Consider the following 22185-nt stretch of genomic DNA (forward strand, 5'->3'; position numbering starts at 1 on the left):
CCCGAGCCAGCCCCGAGAACAGAAGGTGAAAGCCCAAAAAAAAGAGCGGCTGGCTCAGCACCAACCAATGGATCACTATTGGCGGCATGGGCACTTCCTTACTCGTGTCCTATTACACACGTGAAGAGCTCAAGGCAATGGCCAAGTCCGTGTTCATCAAATTCAAAACGCCGGAGCCCGCACCTGAGCCTGCGAGTGTCGAGCCAGAACCTGCTCGCGCGACATGGCCAAGAGGATTAAGAAAAATGCTTTGGACATTTGCGTGCAATGTATATCCACAATGTCGAAGCCATCCTTTACAGAGTTTCTCATCTCTTCAGCTGCAATGGGCGGAATTGGGATGTTTTGGTTCGTGGTTACCAGAAATGCTTTGAAAAAGATGATGCAGCTTTACAACGAAATGTTTGCCGATAAGGGCGCAGAAGAAAGAGAAATACAGGAAAAAGTAAGAAGACTAGAATGAATACAAAGAGAAGAAGACGAAGCGGAAAAGACAGATTAATTTTGTTTTAAACTTTCGTTCTTTTCTTATATCGAATGCACCATGTCCGACAACAAGCTTGTCAATACCATCATTGACGCCGCAACTCTCACGGGATTAGCTGCTGGCATTGGCTGGGTCGTGAAAAAGGTTGTGAAACAGGATTTCACTCCTAATCCCAGCAGCAGCCCAATGAATTACGTGAAGTTCACCGTCGTCATGGCTGGCAGCATTGCGCTCAAAAAGTACCTCGAGGACCAGAAAATCCTCCCCAACAGCGTTTAGAAAAAAAACATCATTATAGTGCAATGTCGCGCTCTTATTTGCCCATCAAAGCCTTCACAATGGCTGCGCTGTTGTTTTTTGGATACAGTATGCTCTATTATGCCTGTGAAGCCATTGATTTTGTTTGGGTGGTTAAGATCACCACCCATCAAGACTCTGATTCTGAGTGTCAAGACTCCGATTTTGAGGATCTTGATACTGAGGAATCCCCATTACCGGAGAAATGCCCTTCACCTCCTCCCTACGAACCCCCGCCGCTGCCATACGAGAACAATTAAAAATAGATTTCGCAACATATACAATGGTGAGCATCGCGATCATGATTGGCGGGGCTGTGTTGAATGCCACGGCTTTCATCGGTGGCAATCATCTGGCGAGGGTGCTTGGCGGGGACAACAAAGCTGCACTTCGTGGGAGCCGGCGTTCTCGCTCTGGGCTACACGGCCTTCTGGTTTCTTTAAACTTTTTTACACCTTACTTATATGGACGCCAAACTCTCGAAGATTAACTAGGGCCCCGGGGGCTACTGGAAAGGAATCGCTGTGATCAAAAAATTAGCCGAGGCCGCCAAGGTACCTGAAGAAACCGCAAAAAAGTGGCTGATGAGGCAAGCGCTCTGGCAGATATTCGTCCCCGTGACGAAGCGAATTCCTCAGCCGAAATTTGTCGTTCCAACGCCCAACAAGGTCCATCAGGCAGACCTTCCTTTTCTGCCGCATGACAAGCTCCCTCGCGGTTGCAAAATTTTCAAATACGCGCTGACCGTTGTCGACGTTGCCAGCCGCTACAAAGAGGCCGAACCCCTGACTTCGAAAAATTCTGATGAGGTCGCCTTGGCCTTTCAGAAGATTTACAAGTGCTTGCCTCTCGAATGGCCTGAAATGATGCAGGTTGACCCGGGACGCGAATTCATGGGCCTTGTCACAAGAGATGGACAAGCACAAAACCTTAATCCGGCGCAGGCGCGTTGACGTTCACCGCGACCAGGCCATTGTGGAACGTTTCAACCGCACCCTGGCGGAGCGCTTGTTCAGCCACGAGTACGTCGTAGAGATGCTACTCCCTGAGGGCAAGCGGTCCACCGCCTGGGTGAAAAGACTTCCTGAAGTTGTTTTGGCTTTGAACAACGAAGTCACAAGCCTTATCGGCAAGAAACCCACCTTCGCCATCAAAGAAAAATCTGTTTATGCAAGGCCGTCGACACCTTACACGAGGCCTGTCAAAAAATGCGAGAAAATACTCCCCCCTCTTGTCCAAGTTCGTTATTTCTACCAGCCCGGCGAGCTTGAAGGGGGCGTGAAAAGGGCCACGGATCCAATCTGGTCTTTGAAAGTTTTCGGCATTGAAAGATCTTTTTCTAAACCGGATCAACCCGTTCTCTATCATCTGCGCGACGGTCCCAAGCGTGGCTTCGTCCGTGAAGAGCTGCTTGTTGTTCCTCTGAACACACAGTTACCCCCAGAGAAACTTTGAAACTTCGGCTTCCAACCCTCTAAGTTCATCATCCGTAAATGTTGACAATATATCCATGCAGGTGTACCTGCAAGCTTTTGTATGGATACCATCGTCATCTATCCATCGCTTTGAATCAAATGGCGAAAGCGAAATTTTGTTAAGATGCATGCTGTAGATCTTGTGTCCCTCGCTTCAAAGAATGTTCATTCGATGCCATTGCTGCTTCGCACCGAAAAGCGTTTCCTTGTACTGTTCATGTGTTATTTTTTTCTTGACAACGTTCTTTTTCACGCCCTTCGCTTTTTTGATATTTTTTTGGTCCGCCTTCAAGATGGAGTACATTTTCGGTCTCAGACCAACGTACTCTGCGATGGGGGTTCCGGCGCACTCGTCTTTCATTTTGCCCAAGACCTTTTTGTTCGTGTTTGAGTGGAGAGGATGCTCCTTCGGGTAGTCGCTCGTGTCGTAAAGGTCCATGTTGTTTTTCATGTCTTCGTAGACGTCTTCTGTTTCGATCAGAATCAAAAGGCTGTCGGTGTCCATGTACAAGAGCTCGCACTTCGAGCCGTACTTTTCTTTAAGCTCGTTGTAAAAGAAGTCGTACATCAGGAACTTGCTGTTGTCAAGGATCGTCATCCCCGTGTAGACAGGCTTGTTGAGAAGCAGCTTGCTTTTTCGCATGTCGATTCCTGCCATGTCGTTTGAAAATAAAACATGCCTTGAGTACAAAGGGCTGGCGATCAATTGCCTAATTTTGTCCGTCTCGTTGCTGCGCACTATTTTTATGTCAATGCGGTTACGCAGGTTTTCCATGGTTTTGCTGAAAACAGAGTTGTTCATGAGTTTGTAAAAGTTCTTTTCAAAGTCGCTCTTCACTTTCTTCCTGAACTCTGTGTTCATCCGGATGTACGGCTCCATCCAGCATTCTTGTTCGAACTCCAGCACCCTGTGCACACACTTCAGTTTTATGCCCTGCTTCAGATAAAACTGCAAGTTCCTGTAATGCACGACATAGTTCTTTTTGTCATGAAGAGTTAGCAGCAGCTTCTTGCTGTCCGGGGGTTTCAGATCCAGGTCTTTCATCTGACATCCACTCCTTTTTTACGACCTTTTTCTCCGGCGCCAGGGGATAGCTATTGTGCTCCTCGTGAAGTTCTTGTGGGTATTCGAGATCGACCTCGAGAATGCACCCCTTCTTCGCGTTTTCTTTCATATTAAGAATACCCTCCTCTGTGGGCATGTCGCATTTCCACTTGAAACCTCTTATCGGGAGAGGCAAACTCATCGCCCATCCCTAAAGATTGTTTGCGTCGAGATAGAGGAGGTATTTTTTGGGCTTGCTGGGGTCGTAGCCCGTTACTTGTGGGTTGTTCGCCTTGGCGAATCTCTTGCTCACCATGGAGATTCCGCCCCGCATTCCCCTTTCCACGAAGAGATGCATTTCATAGTCTGAAGAGCTCAAGTTCGACCTCCGTCTTTTTCAGGAGTGCGTCCCATGAGAGGCCCTCTGACATGTAATAATGCGCCGGATCCAACCCGTACTGCTCAAGGCACAGGTTTCGGAAGTTCTCAAAAACATCTGCCAGCAGCGCGACGTCCGTTTTCATGTAAAGATCGTGGTAATCGCCCAGCGTTTTGCATTCAAAATACTCCCAGACAGCCTGTGCGTGTGCGTACTCTTCGTCTGTTATGTGGTCGTTGTTCAACTTGCTGTAAACCTTCTCTTTGTCAGGAAGCCTCATCTCGCTAAATCTTTCCCTTGAGTCCATGTACTCGTAAGGGTAGATCCCTTCGTAATTGTTGATGTTATTTTCAATGCCTCCTTCGGTGTCGCTCTTACAAGTGAATCAAGGCTTCCTTGCAAAAAGTTCAAGCTGTCGATGAAACACAGACTTCCGACCGAAAACGTGATGTATTTTTCCATGTTGTTGGCGACGCATTTCACCTCTTTCTCCAGCTTTGACATCACTTGCATCAAGTGGTGCACGTCGTAGCCCCTCAGGTTGTGGAATACGACTGGTATTGGGTCTGTCTTGGGGTTAATTCGCAATTTCTTGTTACATTCACTGTGCGCGGCTCCGTGGTACCTGCCCGTTATGTGGCAATGGTCCTTTACCGCGTCTCTGAAGTTTTTCTTAATCAAAGGTTCTGCGCAGAACAAACATGTTTCCTGATTTTTTGCAATCCATTCGTCAATTTTGTCTTTTTCTTTTCTTTCTCTTTTTGGCCCAACAAATTTTATTTTTTTGAGCGCCACGTAATAACAACCTTTGTGACTTTGGCCACAATAGCTCCCTGTGTCGTGGTCCCAGATGGGCATTGAGTCTAAGAATTCGTCTTTTATCAAACTTTTTTTACAAACGTGGCAGTCGTTTGTGTTTTTGAATTTTTCCGAGTCCTTCCACGTCGTATCAATTGGCTTTGGTGTGGCCAAATTCTCTCTTATTTTCTCCTCTTCCTGCATAACGTCACTTAAAAACTCCCCCACCGCGTTTTCACCCCTGTACGTGTTCGAACCTACCACTTTACCATCGCTTCTCACAACAAGGTAAGAGTAACCGCATGCCTCGTGCCTTTCGGTCTTCTCTGTGTAGCTTGTTTGCATTCTCTCACGCTCACAGCCCAGAATCTTTCTGATAATTGCCTTAAAGTCCGCGTAAATAATGAAAGGCATCTTCATCTGTTTTTTGAAGTTTTGGAAGGAAAGGATGTCTTCCCCCTCTTCTGGCATCTCAATCCTTGTCGGCACACCGTTCACTCCGTTGCAATATTTTTTGTGACTCACGAGCAAGTCTGCTCTTGAGAAACCGGTTGAGCACATCATACAAAAGTGCTTTGCATTTCTGTTCTTGCTCTGATCGAAAAGCAAAGCGCTTTCTCTTTTTATGTAACAATAGTGCTGAGTTTTCCATGACTCGATTAACATCAGGTTTATCCGCGGCACATTCGATTCTTTTTTGCTTATCCGGTGCACGATCACACAATCGTTTTCCCAGCCAAATATGTTTATTGTGAGTTTTGGGTTTTGGGCCTCGAGCTTCTCTATCTGTTTTACCGGTGTGGGGAAATCGATGCCTGCGTAGTTGATACCGTCGTTAACCGGATATTTGCTTGGTCTTTGCGGGTTCTTTCCATCTTTTGGAGGGAATAAAGCGGCTCTGAGTGCATGCTTCAAAAATTCGTTATCACTGTTTTTCACGTTGATTATTGCTTTCTTTTTTGCCAGTTTGGCTGGAAGAGGCAAATAGGTCCCTCTACGAAGTGGCTGATAGCGAGCAACATTCACGTACGCGATCTGTATCCTTTCAACTGCCCATCCCGATCCCATCTCGGACCAGTGTTCTATTTCTCCTTTTGCATTTTCAATGAATTCATCGAATTTTTGTTTTATCAGGTCCTCATCATTCTTTTTGAAAACGTGCGGTTCATCGTCTTTGAAATAATGCTCCATGAATTGCGTTTCACCGTTTCTTTCTATTGAGAACTTTACTTGTAACCCGAAACTCACTTTTACGCTGTTTAGCCTTTGTGTTTCTTGTCCTACCAAATCGGTGATCTTTTCTTTGTTTTCTCTCACGAACTTCAAAAGATCTTTATTGTTTGGATTCCTTTCGGATACAGCCATTCTCCACACACGGAGCCATTCTTGGAAATCGTTTTGGGATATTTGGAACCTGTCGTATAGTGCGGTTAAAACGGGTTTTAACGGCTTGGGAAGGTTTGTTTTTTCCTCCCTCGGTATTGGGCCGTAGAACATTTGCAGAACATCGGACCAATATCTTGCAGCAGCCATGATGGCGTAGTATACACTGTGCATGCATTTCTCCAATAGGAAAAAAATTCTGGCACATTTTTGTATAAACTAGTGAAGGGCACATCTGCGCATATTGATTATGCACGTTGCAGCTTCGCTGGACCCTCTATTTTGCCCAATTTACTGCTGTGCTGTTGCGTTACGCACGCACACTTTTCTGGCACAGCACTCACACCGCAGTTCTGGCACAGCACACACACGCAGTTCTGGCACAGCACACACACGCAGTTCCGGCACAGCATGCACACACATATATAGTGAGGGTTCTGGTCACAAGCGAACGCAACACAGTGGAAGTGTAACACAACTCCGAATCTTCAGATGAGGAGTTGTGTTACGCTTGCACTGTGTTGCGTGAGTGCTGTGCCAGAACCCTCACTATATATGTGTGTTAATAATAATATTAATATTAATAATGTTCAGTCATGGGTCAGTTGAACATCAGTCATGGGTCAGTTGAATATCTGTCATGGGTCAGGTGAATATCAGTCAAGGGTAAGTGACGAACTAGTGAAGAGTCAGTTGATCATCAGTCATAAGAGTCAGTTGAATATAACTCAAGGATAAATAAGTGGCGAACCAGTCAAGTGTCAGCTGAATATCAAACAAATGTTGGTTGATATCAGTCAAGAGTTAGTTGAATATCAGTGAAGGTTAGGTGGAGATTTAGTCAAGTGAGTCAAAGTTGAATATTGGTCAAGTGTCAGTTAAATATCACTCAAGTACCAGTAGAATACCAGTCATAACAAGATCGAGTTCTCTGAGTGACAGTTCCAGGCAACTGTTTAAGTTGGAAAGAACAGCTTCCTTCCAAAACTGCTCACAACACTGGCCACCTTTTGTGCCATGAGAGCACCCGCATCCTTCTTGTAGAAACTTTGTCACTTTAGCTATGATTTCCTCGCTTTTGAGCAGGTCAAGTAGATCGCATTCAGCCATGATGAAGGTTTTCACTGTAAAGAATAGTTGCTGCGAGAGAGTAGTTATGACAACACGTCTTACTGTCAAAGTGATTGATGCGATTGGCTGGTGTTGCGTTACCTGTCACTGTTGTGTAACTTGTAGGCAAATTTATCGAGATTGGTGTAGTGACACGCAACTGAACTGAACTGACGGCAATGCGTTTGAGTCGTAATCAAAAGTAAGGGTTAGCATAGTATACAATTTGAAAATGTACCAGGAACTGTTAGAAACAGAAAGTTGGGTATTTGTTTTGTAAAAAAGCTAGAAAAAACATCACCGCAAATACTTAACAAGTTTGCATTCACTGTTGATTTTCTTTCGAGTTCCGTTTCAGAAAACTCAGTTATGAATGTTCTCTGCATTTTAAAGTTACTTTCTTTAGCTTTCAGTGGTTAAATAAAGTAGTAACAGGAGCAGTTTCAACGATTAAGAGCCATCCGTTTGCAATTATTTTAAGTGAGATGTGTAGCGGCATGGCACAATTCGAAATAAAAAAAACGAATTATAATCATCAAGTTTATAAGCCATTCGTGACTGCTCGTTCGCACATTTCGTGAGCCGTTTGAACGGTTAGATCACCTGTTCGAAATTATTTATGAGCCGTTCCAACGGTTTTGTTACCTGTTCGGAATGTTTTACGAGCCATTGGAATGGTTAGGCTACCCGTTTGCAATTTTTCCTGAGTTGTTCGAATTGTTAGGCTACCCGTTTGCAATTTTTCCTGAGCTGTTCAAACAGTTGGGCTGCCTGTTCGCAATTTTTCCTGAGCCGTTTGAACGGCTAGGCTACCTGTTTGTAACCTGTTCGATGGCCATTCGTTTCACTCATGTAATGGAAAGTTGTTAATGCACGTTTTTGCATGAAAGGTCACAAATTAAATACCAGCCAAGTGTCAGATGAATATCACTCAAGTCCCAGTAGAATACCAATCATGTTAAGTGTCTGTGATACATCAGTCAAATTGGTCAGACTGCTGGTGCTATATCACTCAAGTGTCAATTGAATATGACTTAAGTGTTGGTGGTACACTCTATATCTGTCAAGTGTCTGTGGTATATCAGTTGAGTCAGCTGACCCAGTGTAAGTGGCATATCAATATCATTTAAGTGTCAGTTGAATATCAGTCACATGTCAGCAGTATCTCACTTAACTGTCAGGGGTATATTGCTCAAGTATGGGTGAAGTCTCAGTGAGGTATTTAAGAACTAATGACATAATATTATCAGTCTATATCAACTGCCTTTTGAGAGATGGTCAACCAGCTATCAGTCTATTGACTGATATATTGACCAACTATCAATCAACACAACCAACACACAGAACAACACTACCCATGGTAAACATAATCCAGGCACAAATATCCAAAGCTGCTGCTCTTACTCACCTGCCTGTCATCTAAATCATTCGGTTCATCTTTTCCCTTGTTTGTGTTGTGTCTTGTCCACTCAGCTATTCTACCTGAAAAAAAGTAGATGCATTTTCAGTGAAAACAGAAAAAATCTACATTTTAAATTTGAAAGAGCTACGACTGAGGCAATGTCCCAGTGCCAGTTAAATACCAGTCAAATTGGTCAGGTGACTGCTGTGTTGGTGCTCATATCACTCAAGTGTATATTGAATGTGACTTTAAAGTGCCACTAACCCCAAAAAGTTTTTTTCACTAATATAAATTTCCTTTTTCTCCTGATCACCACTGCGAAAAAATTATCATTGTAGGTATTTTCGTTAATTTTCTATGAATTTTTAAAGTTTGTAAATTTGCTCTTTTCTATGCTCACGATCAAGGAATAGCAGAGAATGGGACTAGTTGGCTTCTGACTTCACTTCGGGAATAACAATATTTTGTTTTTGAGAAGAATGTATGTGAACATGCGATAGTCTGTCAAAATTGTGGCAGAATACAAAGAAGATATGTAGCAATACAGGATGTGTAGAATAGAGTATTCCTCCCCATTCAATACCTCTATCTAGATGAAACTCTACCAGAAATTTAAATGAGAAAAAGACCAAAGAAGTGGGCTGATCTGTGTGAAGCTAAAGCCGGGGAGCCATTGAGGATTTCTTCGATCTCGAGTTCACCGCTACTGTAAAAACCTAGAGATTTTCATGGCCTGTATATTCTTCTCTATCTCTAGCGGAAAGCTTGAAATTGTCAAGGTACTGCATTAGATGAATTTGGGATAAGCTGGAAGCCATCTGATTATTTCGAGCAAATGATCCTCCGAGTCGCAGACGAAATTATAGGTGAGGAAATTACACGGTAAATTAAACACATCGTGTTTTTTGTACTCGAGGTAGAGACCTGTCTAAACAAATAGTAAATGAAACCTACGTTCTCCAACGACGTAAAGAAGATTGTGGAGGCTTCAAACTGGTGAACTAGCCATGTATTTGTGGATTTTAATAAAAACACACGCACGCCGGAGGTCGCCTGTAATCCGGCTGTGTTTCTCTACTATGGCCATTCCGAATACAGAATTGTTTTGCTCATTGAGCTTCGTCTATGAGGAACGAAATATATCTAAATTACAAACTTAGAATGATCAAGCATCTATAAATATATGAGGAAAGTGAAACAAACGATTAAGATTCAACTCTATAGCTACCGATGGAGATTGTTGTGCTGAAAGAAGAATGTGCTTGTCAGTCAACCAAAACGCAAACTAATAAGTCGAGGACTCCCAGGTTATTAGCGTGAGTAAAATGGACATTTCATTCAAAATAACAGTGAAGTAGAAATGTATTCATCCAACAGATAGTATACTGCACCTCTTTTCAAGATCTTGTCGACGGGTTTTTGATGATTTCTAGTACGAATCAAAATATGCAAATTTGTGTAGCTTGTGTTCGTACACAGTATTTGACTTAATGCATATACTACGGTCGGTCGACAATAACGAAGCGAAGAAGTTACCTTACCGTCGAATATTGTTTGCCGACATCTCTGCTTATCTCTTATGGTAAAACTATTTTCAATCATTGATCTAGAGAAGTAGGCAGGAGTGAAGTACGACCAAATCGCATTTTAACTTGTATTTCGCGGGAAATCAATGTTTGAATGTAAAAATGTTTTGACACTCCAAAATTTACACATTCCATTAAGTCAAATTACCAACTCTTCGTGTTCATTGACATCTTTGCAACTCTTTAAGAGCTGTAAGCTAACTCTTCAGTCATTATCTGTACCTTTATAACCCAAATGGACCGGCAAATTGTCGATCCTGGCCTAAATATAATTATACAACGCGGCGATCTCGACTGGCCACCTGCCCTTTGAAATGGAAAAAAATATGTACATTGCAGCTGTCCAAATCGTAGCTAGACTCCAAATTGTAATGCTAAATGATGCAGTTCTTTCACTTAAAGTTCTTGTCCAGTTTTGATAAAATATTAATCACAAATAACCTGAAAATGTTTTCACAGCCCCCGCAGCTCAGTCAGAAGTCTCTCAAGTGTTTTAGCCCAGTTCCCGAAGTGACGTCACTAGTAGCCCGACCCAAATCCCACTTTGTGCGGTCATGAACATAGAAATTATATGTTTAAACACCTGTAGAAACGCAGGGATTTTACCAATCGAGATAATTTTTTGCTGAAATAATCAGGGAAACTACTAGATGGAAAAAAAATTTGGGGTTAGTGGCACTTTAATATTGGTGGTACAGTGTATATCTGTCAAGTGTCAGTGAATCACTCAAAAGTCAGTCAACATAGAGTTGGTTGCACAGTGTTTAAGTGTTGTTTTAATATCAGTCAAGTGTCAGTGGTATCTCACTCAACTGTCAAGGGTTATATCCCTCATGTATGGACTAAGTCTCAGAGAGGTATTAAACTAACAACTGTATCAGTCTAAATCAACTACCTTTTGAGAGATACTTGACCAGCTAACAAATTGACTGATATATGGACTGATTATCAACCAACACACTGAAAAACACTAGCCATGGTATGCGTGATCCAAGCATCGTACATTTAACAAATTTCCAAAGCTGGTACATGTACTCTTACTCACCTGTCTGTCTTAAATCATTCAGTTCATCTTTACCCTTGTTCATGTTGTGCCTCATCCACTCACCTATTCTACCTGTGAAATATCACCAGGATTTTCAGTAAAAATTGAGCAGAGGTTTATATTTTGAGTTTGAAATAGTTATGTCTCTGAAGATGGGGTCAAATGTCACTGGTATATCAATCAAGCCCCTCAAGACTTTTGATTTTCATTGGCAGACCGTGAGGCATGTTAGCTTTTTTGTTTGTATAAAAGTAGTCAGCTGTTTCTAATATATCTGTCAAGTGTCATTTATATACAGGTCAATTGTTTCAGTGTTCAAGTGTCAGTGGAACAGTGGTTCAGTGTCAATGGTACATGCACATTGGTCAAGTATTTGGTGGAATACCACTCAAATGATGGTGGTACAGTCAGTGGGAAATCCAGACCTTAAGCTAAGGGGGGGGGGGGGCGATTTTGTTTTGCTTGCCCTGCCTGCTTTTCTTCCTTCTGTGATTTCTTCTTTTTTACCCAAAATAAGGGGGGCCCTTCCCCTAGATCCGCCACTGTGGTATATCACTAAGTGTCAGCTGCTTACTGGTCAAACCTCCGTAAGTGCTATATAAATGACTAAGGGGTTAAATGAATGTTGAACAAGTGTTAGTGGTCACTATCTTTCAACTTCCAGTTGAATGCCCCTCAAGTGTCACTGATATATTAGTCAAGTGTGTGAACTATATAAGTCAAGTGTCTTTGAATATCCTTAAAGGGACACAGTCTCTGACCTGGACACTAGTTTTCTCACTTTGAAAAAAGTTCACCTCAACCTGAAATCAAAGTACATGTACATCTAGAGATCCACTTCATTCTTCGTAGTGTTTTGCTTGATTTTCAATTGTTCACTCAAAAACCTGCTTTTGAGTGTTCTTTTGCTCATCCCATGATAATATTTTTATCATGTTTGGTTAAAAACAGTATGGATCGTGTCTCCGTGATATGTAAATTAGCTATGAAATGGTATCTAATGCACATGTACACCAGCTGACTGTGTCCCTTTAAGTGGTAAATTACATGTAGTCAAAACTTGCTGCTATATCAGTCAAGTGTTGTTAGTATATCAATCAAGTGTTGCTTGAAAATTGGTCAAGTGTAAGTAGTCTATTGGTTAAGCGTTTATTTGATGTGGGTCAAGGGCTGCTGGTATATCAGTCAAGAGTTGAATCTGGATCAGTCAACTGTTGGTAGTTTATTAATCAAGTGTTTCTCCAAAATTGGTCAAGCCCAAGTAGTCTATTCGTTAAGTGTCGGTTAATATCTGTCAAGTGTTGCTGGTATATCGGTCATGCAACAATCAACTATACACATGTATTGCTACTAAAATAATTAATATACTGATATATTGACTACCTATCAACCAACACACAAAACAACACTTAATGCATGGTAAACGTGATCTAGGCATTGTAACAAAATATTATCCAAAGCTGGTAAACTTACTCACCTGGTGGTCTTTATATCATTCAGTCAATATTGTCCCTTGTTCAAGCTCTGAGCCTTGCCTACTCAGCAATTCTACCTTAAAAAAAAGTTTACAGGATTTTAAGTAAAAATGGAGGAAGTTTACATGTTAAATTTGAAATAGTTATATCTCTGAAGCAGGGGTAAAATATCACTGCTATGTCAATGACGTCCCTCAAGACTTTAGGAGAACTGTGAGGCATGTTATTTGTCAAGTGTCAAATGAATGATCATCAAGACAGTGTTGGTGGTGGTGGTATCTGATGGTAGAATGCCAGTCAAGTGCTGGTGTTTTATCATTCAGAATAGCGTGTGTCATATATAAGTCGTGTCAGCTGATTATAGGTCTAGTGTTTGTTTAACATCCTTTAAGTGTCAGTGGCAAAGTGGCCAAGTTTTTTAGGAATTTTTATGAATCAGTTGGACATCCAGAGGTGTTGGTTTAATATAAGACAAACATTGGCTCAATACTAGTCAAGTGTTGATTATTGCTGCGTTTTCACGAGAGATGTTTACTAGAGTCACTGCTTACCAAGGTTTAGTAACTTAACCACAGTTATTAAAGAAGCTGTTTGCGCAGAACTAATTAAGAGAGCATCCATCCTTTTATACTCGTCGAGGAGAAGACTCTGGGGACAAGGTTGGAGTGCTCAGTTCAACTCTATTCAGATTCATATCATATCCACATATGGGAGTGCCCCCGGATATGAACTCTTTTTTTTACCAATTTCAAGGTTTTCCACAATTTCAGCTCTGCTTAGTCATGTTGTGAAAATGTGAGCCTACCCGGATTTGAGGGGAAACATTTTACAATAACTGTCTAATTTCTTGTATGCTGATTGGCTCATTTTTATCATCAATAGGAGTACAGATGGATAAAATTTTAATTTATGCAAGCTTTCAAGTTCAATTTTCAGCTGTCAAACTGTCAACTTTTTAGCCAACAAGATTTCACGAACTTTTCTAAGTAGCCAATCAAAAAGCGAGAAAAGCTATTGACAATGTTCACGTCATTTTGAATAAATTCACTTATCTTTGTTTACGGCAAGTTTACGATCATTCTCGAGGTCAAATAGGATAGAACTTTTAGAGACTCTTTTACAGCATTTGAACGAGTTCAAAGTGAATGATAATTGATGACGGTTTCCATAGTCAGCGATAGTGGATGATAGTTTTGCGGTCAAATGGGAGCGTGATTTTGAACCATAATATCATTGACTATGTATCATGCGCTGTTTGACAAGGGAATCGTTTGATTGGAACTATACTTAACTATGAGAAAATTGGGCAACAATTCAATATACAATAATTATTTGGCTTGGATAAACTCATATGGCTGAATCTTGCTAGACTAGAAAACTGTCTACGACAACCTATTACAGTGTATTTCTATTTGAGTTTCAACTGATAATTCCAAAATACATTTAACTCGGTTGTTTTGTAAGGATTGCAGGTAGGTAAACCCAAAGGTAACTTCGGTGTCTGACATTTGCAGACTGCAGACTGCAGACTGTGGCCAAAGAGTCATAATTTCAATACGACAAGGATTTGTGTCGGATTAAGCTCTGCGGTCGTCAAGATTTGCGACCAGCGGTCTTAAGTCAGCATCTTGTAATCTATGGTCTGAGGTCTACTGTATGCAGTCTGTAATCTGTAGCCCGGGGCAGGGGGCACTGCCCTATATGGGCTATATAGGTATGTGCTGCTGTGAAGGGTATGGTTTTCAAGCAGTTTACTCTAGGATAGGCTATATAAAACAGAGCGTTTGGGTCTAGAAAAGGGTATAATTTTTCACAAAACTAGACTAAGGAAACCAGGAATTGCCACTCAAAAATATAAAAAATCAAATCGGCAAGTTTAAATTTACGCAAATCAGCCTCAACAGTGTTGTTAGATGGGGGGATTTGGGGAGTTTACTATAGCATAGGGTAGCAAAATTCAGCTGAACTAGCCCTGGTATAGGCTAAGGGTTCCAGGATCCCAGTGGCACATCCCCACCCAGAAATTCCCAAAGCACCCCCTCCCCGGGATCTGTAGTCTGCAGTCTGCAGTCTGCGGTCTGCGGTCTGCGGTCTGCAGTCTGCGGTCTGCAGTCTGCAAATGTCAGACACCGAGGCAACTTTCAGTGCTTTTCTTTGCCTGCCTATTTGTCAAAATGTACGGTGAAACTTATTTTGCAAACACTTAAAACAGAAACAGACACGTCATTTCTTTTTTGTCATCCAAGACCAAACTCATCTCTGTGAAGGGGATACATAGTAAGGGATTCTCCCGCCTCATCAAACAAATCAGCTCTATAAAGGCAAAGTTTCCACCAGCAATGTGGTTTTATAATCAAATGATCAGAAACGTCTTTTGAGCAGGTCTTTAATAGTTAGTGCTGTCTGGTGTCTCAACTGACCGGATACATCACACTCTTTCTTGGACTGCCCTCTAAAAGAGCATTCAAAAGAAATCATAGCAATCGTAATGTGATCAGATTCCAGGTGAAATTTGAGGCATGAAATTTGATACAAAACTGTACTTGATGCCACCAGTAACGTCCTCTGTCATGCAATTAATCGTTCCAGCTTGTGCTTTACTACCAGTAAAACAACAACACAAAAAGTATGCCGCTGGTTTCCATTGGATGGAAAAGAAATAAGTGATGTAAGAAAAAACTTGTTTTCACTGTTTGAAAAAAAGATGCAACTGGATAGTAAGACAAGTTGGTGGAGTATAAAAATGCTTCCCAGGGTAGTCACTCAATAATCAATAATATTCGATAGTAATCAATAAAACTTAGTCAACGATATCGAAAAATTGATAATACATGTAGGATTCGCTGGGAGTTATCAATAATTATTGATTTTTTGAAACAAAACCAACAAAAGATATAAACAAGCTTGCAAAAACCACCAATAACGTCCTTAAATGATTATCAATAAAATTTGCTACAACTTTTTTAAGTCTCATAAAAAACGATACTCAATACTCAATACTGAATGATAAAAATTCAAAGCACAGAGAATGGTAATGATATTTACTATCATCCCATTCATACATTGGAATCCTGATTAAGAAGAATTGGTTTCAAACCTCGGGTAGTTCAAGAAATCAGGGGTAAAATTAATGTTGGATTGGGTTGAGGGAAACGACTGTAGGTTCTAAGAATCGGGAACTTCGAGAAATAGCAATTCCATTTTTGTTTTTAACACTAATTGAACATGAACAAAATTATTAAATTGCTGTATTTAAATGAACTTACATCGCTTGAGCCAGCCAGGTTTCAATGTTATGCATAGTTTCCAGAATGCAGCGAAGCGAAACGTTTGCTCATGACCCTGTAAATTTACCTACTTATCGCAGCAGTTTCTGCAATTAAACCAAGTGTTGTCACAATGTTGGAGTTGAAAAGAAAACCACACATAAATATTATTCCAGTTGTTTCGTCTCATTTGACAAGCTGTCCAGAATCAGGTATACACATGTTGTTAGTCTCAATGCTTTAAGTCCCACAATCTGTTGGCTAATTCTCCCAACAGAAAGCAATGCTATTCCCAGCATGTTAATTTTGAGAATTTGGAATCACATTCAGACAATGTTCTACTCCTAAGAGAAAAGTCAAGTTAAGTTATTTGTCCTATGTGTCAACAGTAAACAGTGACTTATCAATGTTATTTTATTGTTGTCAGCTTCAATTTGCCTACTACCATATTGGTTAAAATTCTATAGTATCAAGTCTAACTTAAAGGATTGATTTCGTTGAGGTCAGCTGAAATAAACCAAGCATTGTTGTAGCAATATTGTTATATTGTAATTCTAAAGAAAACCACACATATTCAGGTTGTCTTGTCTTATCTGATAAGCTGTTCAGTGCCAGTTATGCTTGTCTTGTCAGTCTTAACACATTTAGTCCCAAGATCTGTTTGCTAATTCTCCTTACTAAAAACCACAACTTTCCTTGCCTGCTGGATCTGATAATTTTGAATCACTGATAAAGACAATTTCCCCTGGTCTACTATTAATTTTTACTTTTTTCATCACAAGTTTTATTTACTTGTTCTGCTTGTCTTGTCAATCATAACACTTTTAGTCCCAAGATCTGTTGGTGAATTCTCCTTACAGAAAGCCCTACATTTCCTAACATGCTATATTATGAGAATTTGGAATCACATCCAGACATTGTAAACCAGACTTGCGATGAGAGAAAAGGAAAATAGTAAACAAGGGAACAATGTCTTTATCATGTAAGGAAAAGTAGTACTGTATGTTCTACTCCTAAGAGACAAACGGTCAGCAGTCACAGCCTTGTGTATAAATTAGCCTAAGTGCTATGGTATTGAGTTTAACTGTTAATTGTTTAAATATTATTGATCTTGTCAATGTCAGCTGAAAGTATTCATGACCCTCTAAATTTACCAACTTATCACAGCAGTTTTTTGCAATTTTTTGCCAAGTAAACCAAGTGTTGTAGCAACATTGTAATTGAGAAGAAAACCAGACATATTCCAATTGTCTCATCTCATTTGACAAGCTGTCAAGAGTCAGTTATACATGTACGTTTCTTGCCAGTCTAAATGCTTTAAAACAGAAAGCCATACTATTCTCAGCATCTTAATTTTGAGGATTTGGAATCACACCTAGTTAATGTCTCTTAGTCTAATATTCTCCTTTTTCGCATCACAAGTCCGCTGGTTTAGAAATATGTAAGGAAAAGTAAGATGTTCATTGCGCCTAGAAGTAAAACCAGTCTTGTAGCAATGTTGTAAATCTAAAGAAAACCACATAAGTCATATTGCGGGCCTTGTCTCATTTGATAGTATCTTATCTCATTTTCTCGCCTGTTAGATCTGAGAATTTTGAATCACTGATTCAGACAATTTCCTCTGGTCTACTATTTTACTTTTTTCATCACAAGTCTTATTTACTTGTTTTGCTTGTCTTGTCAATCATAACACTTTTAGTCCCAAGAATTTGGAATCACATCCAGACAATGTTCCCTTGTGTACTATTTTCCTTTTTTGTCATCACAAGTCTGGTTTACAATTTCCTTATCATGTAAGGAAAAGTAGTACTGAATGTTCTACTTTGTTCTACTTCTAAGAGACAACCGGTCAGTAGTCACAGCCTTGTGTGAAGTGGGATCATTCATCAAGTCATTTTGTCAACAGTAAACAGTGATTGTTTAGTTAATATCAGTTTCAATTTGCCCACTTTTGTATAAATTAGCCAAAGTTCTATGGTATTGAGCCTAACTGTTAATTGTTTATATATTACTATTGATTTTGTCAATGTCAACCGAAAGTATTCATGACCCTCTAAATTTACCAACTTATCACAGCAGTTTCTGCAATTTTTTGCCAAGTAAACCAAGTGTTGTAGCAACGTTGTAATTGAGAAGAAAACCAGACATATTCCAGTTGTCTCATCTCATTTGACAAGCTGTCAAGAGCCAGTTATATGTGTCTTACCAGTCTAAATGCTTTAAAACAGAAAGCCATACTATTTCCAGCATGTTAATTTTGAGAATTTGGAATCACATCTAGATATTGTCTCTGAGTGTACTATTTTTCTCTTTTCTCGTCACAAGTCCACTGGTTTATAAATATGTAAGGAAAAGCAAGATGTTCATTGCGCCTAGAAGTAAAAACATAGGCACGCAAGGCATGCAAGAGTTATTTTTTTGTGTGAAGTGTCGGAGATAGGAGCATTCATGGTACAGTAATGATTTGGTTAATTTGACATTTTTTCTTTGGTTGCGATGTTACATCGGTCATGGTAAGATAGCTAAATAGTAAGCCCTAAAATGTTTGACTGAACAAACTACAGTAATCTGACATGTCTCCAGATTAATGTAGATACCATCTTATTTTCTAACAGGCAATTTGATTCGTTCTTTGATACAACCCGGTGTGACATGCGCACATGCATAACTCCCTCACTCACCGATCACATAACCCTTCCAACCCCCAAGAGGAATTTTTGCTAAAAAATACTCAAGTTAATTTAGGGACTTTTTCGCATTTTATATGAGACGTAAGTTTACCTTTTCACACAACACAACACAACACAACTTTACTGAAAATAAAAAGAAAGAGAAAAAAACCTCTGACACGTTGAAAGTCTGATTTAATTAAATTGCACTTTAACTTGGTGCCGCGCAGTCTTCAAAGAACATTTGAACAGTTTTCATACTTTTTACCTTAAAAAATATCGAACTGAAATGAAAGTCATCAAATAAAACTATTAAACTGCTACTGCAGAGACGTAAAAACCGTCCAGAAATGAAAGCTTTTTTGTTTAATATCCTGGAAACAATAGCCGATAACTTGTCAGCTCTAATTGAATTTACTCCTGTATAAAAACCAAAAGTGTTAAGTTACCATTTGTTACTAAAGATAGCAAACATCTCGTGGGAAAGAGTGGTGACGATTTGTCTGCTCTAATTGAATTTACTCCCTTGTGAACAAGAGTGTCACATTACACTTAGTAACTAAAAAACAAAATTATCTTGTTTTATTTACATGCAACAAGAACAAAACAATCGTTACCCGCACTTACTAATGTAAACGTTAGAACTGTTTCAAATCTAAAGTCTCGTCCCCTCTAAAACATGTCCTAAGAACTAGAAGCGACGATTCGTGACCTCTAATTGAATTTACTCCTTGTGAAAAACAAAAGTATCAAGTTACCTTTAACTAAAAATAAAAATATCTCATTGCATTTGCATATTACGAACTCACGAACTGTTTCAAACCTCAAGGCTCATCTCGTTCATTTAACTAAAATCCTCAGCCTAACCCCATGGAAAATGGCTGTTTATAGTAGATCCAATCTGATTGGTGTGACATACATACATCTCTCACTCACTCACTCACTCACCCATTGACCCGTAACATACTCGACGCGCCGACTAAGAGGTATTTTTTTGTAAAAAAATAACTCAAAAATAGAAAGAAAGAAAAAAACCTCTCTGACACGTTGAAAGTCTGATTTAATTAAATGCACTTTAACTTGACGCCACGCAGTCTTCAAAGAACATTTGAACAGTTTTCATACTTTTTACCTTTAAAGTATCGGACTAAAATGAATGTCATCAAATAGAACTCTTAAACTGCTACTGCAGAGATGTAAAAACACTCTAGAAATGAAAGCTTCTTTTTTGTTTAATATCCTGGGAACAATAGCCGATAACTTGTAAGCTCTAACTGAATTTACTCCCATATGAAAAACAAAAGTGTCGAGTTACCAGTTGTAACTAAAAATAGCAAACATCCTGTGGGAACAAGTGGTGACGATTCACCAGCTCTAATTGAATTTACTACCTTGTGAAAAACAAGAGTGTCAAATTACCCATTGTAACTAAAAAATAAAAATGTCTGGTTATATTTGCATGCAATAAGAACAAAACAATCGTTACCTGCACTTACTATTGTAAATGTTAGAAATGCTTCAAATCTAAATAGTCTCGTCTCCTCTAAAACATGTCCTAAGAACTAGAACCGACGATTCATGACCTCTAATTGAATTAACTCCTTGTGAAAAACAAAAGTATCAAGTTACCCTTTGCAATTAAAAATAAAAATATCTTGTGCCATTTGTCTACTTCTAACTCATGAACTGTTTCAAAACTCAAGACTCATCTCGTTCATAACTAACCACCATTACACTGTAAATTATGCACTCTAAAACAACCCAATATATGTATGTAACTGTCACACTCTCCTCCAAACCGGACTAAAAATCACAAACCGGCAACATACATGTCACTCTTTATTTTTCAACCACCAAAGTCCTTGTGTTTACAGATACCTTGTGTTTCTCACATACCATTTACCTTTACAACAAGAAATTTGATTGGCTGTTCATAGTAGATCCAATCTGATTGGTGTGACATACATACATCTCTCACTCACTCACTCACTCACTCACCCATTGACCTGTCCATAACATACCCGACGTGCCGACTAAGAGGTATTTTTTTTACAAAAAAATAACTCAACCAGTCTTGTAGCAATATTGTAAAACTAAAGAAAACCACATAAGTCATATTCCAGGTGTCTTGTCTCATTTGATAGGTTGTCAAGTGCCAGTTATGCTTGTCTTGTCAGTGATTATGACTCTTAACACTTTTAGCCCTACATCTCCTTGCAACTTAGTTTTGAGAAATATTTGGAATTATGGGATAATCAGTCAAAGCCTTGTGTAAAGTGGGATCATTTGTCAACAACTTTGTCCAGATGTGTTAAAAGTTAATTTCCTGTTATTTGAGAACGCTTACTGTATTTTGCGAAACGAAACAAATAAACCTTCACTGTATTTTGCGAAACAAGCTCTTAGAAGACTCTAATGATATGTAACTTATTTCTTCTGATTCTTTAACACTTTTCGAAGATGAAAATCGATGCAGTGATGATTTTTGAATAACGAGTTTGAGCCAAGAGGTCAGAAGTGCCCCGTTTTGCAATTTACAGATTTGTATTTTGTGAAATGAGTGTGAGTATGTGACTGACATTTGCGTGACTGCCTTACTTCTTTCGTTACCAACGTGATAAGGTAAACGATGTTACATTTCATTGCCCTGAGATGTAAAACTCTCGTTCGTTTCGCAGCAGAAACAATAAGGTAACAATCGTTAGTACAAGATTAGTTGTGTTCTGCTAATAAAACTGAAAAGAAGTGTTACTTCATTTAAATAGTCAATATCTTTATTTAGGCAAAACAATTTGAATGCTATATTATCAGGATAATTCTCAAGGAATCAATCTATTTAGGAAATCGAATACAAAAGTAACAATAATTTTTTCTTCAAATTTTACTTGAAACAAGCCCTCATTGTGCCTTCTACAGTCATACATCTAACAAAACCATGAAGAGCTTTAATTTCTAAATCTAACAGCTTCTCTCTTAATTTTCAATTTTGTTTCACTGCTATATTCGGCACAAAAAGTTTCTCCTTGCTTACCTTATTACTCATTATCTAGACATAGCCATGCCTGATAAAAATGCCCTAACAATAGTAACCTCAACAGTAACAACAGTAACCTCAAACGGTTTGTATAGTAAACCTTAACCAGCTTAACCCAGTTTTCACACTTCAATAATACGTAATACCGGTACCCAAATTTACTGCATAAATTTTAATACAAAAAAAGTAAACAGATAAAATGATAGATAGTAAAGATAAATAGCCAACTTATCAAGAGTTTTTCTATTTGTTCCGGCGTGGAGGCCGGGGAGGTGGGGTACTCCAAGAAAAGTTGGGTCGGGGTGTGCGGCCCACTTGCCAAAACCTTTACCCTATTTTAACAACTTTGGATGCTTACATAAGTACACAATAAAGTTGACAACCATTTGGTGCATGCCACACCCGGATAGATATAAGCCTGAGGTGGGGTCAGGGTCCCACCCGGCCTGTTACATGCAAAGCTAAGTGGCAGGTGTGCACCCAACCCTGTAGTCCAGCTGTTCATAGATAATGGGCGGGAAGGCGGGGAAAATACAGACAAATCGCAAACTAGCTACTTGCACTAGTGAGAGTCACGACAACACAAGGCATTGTTCGGTATGAGAACAGGCGAGCAGTAATTATAAATGATAACTTGATATTGCTTTTCTTGTATCCATTACACATAATAACAGAGTTTTGTTTAGGCTGACTGCATCCCGACACACCAACCGAGATCAAGCATATAAGGCAAA

At 39.7% G+C, this 22185-nt stretch overlaps 1 protein-coding gene across 4 annotated transcripts in view; it reads right to left on the reverse strand.

Annotated features, from left to right (window-relative positions):
• The window catches only part of LOC145502521 (uncharacterized), a 94581-nt gene that overhangs the window by 48974 nt on the left and 23422 nt on the right, over positions 1 to 22185 (reverse strand). For 2 of the 4 annotated variants that reach the window (XM_081481833.1, XM_081481832.1), the window contains 3 exons: positions 12485 to 12559; positions 11008 to 11079; positions 3960 to 8456 (listed from right to left, as the gene is read on the reverse strand). In XM_081481833.1, coding sequence (XP_081337959.1) covers positions 3960 to 6038 — 2079 coding nt within the window. In that variant the 5' untranslated portion in view covers positions 6039 to 8456; positions 11008 to 11079; positions 12485 to 12559. Of the gene's footprint in view, positions 1 to 3959; positions 8457 to 11007; positions 11080 to 12484; positions 12560 to 22185 lie in introns of those variants that run through there. The other 2 variants (XM_081481834.1, XM_081481835.1) reach the window with 2 other exon arrangements.

This window comes from Orbicella franksi, chromosome 11, assembly GCF_964199315.1.
Source record: "Orbicella franksi chromosome 11, jaOrbFran1.1, whole genome shotgun sequence".
Lineage (NCBI taxonomy): Eukaryota > Metazoa > Cnidaria > Anthozoa > Scleractinia > Merulinidae > Orbicella > Orbicella franksi.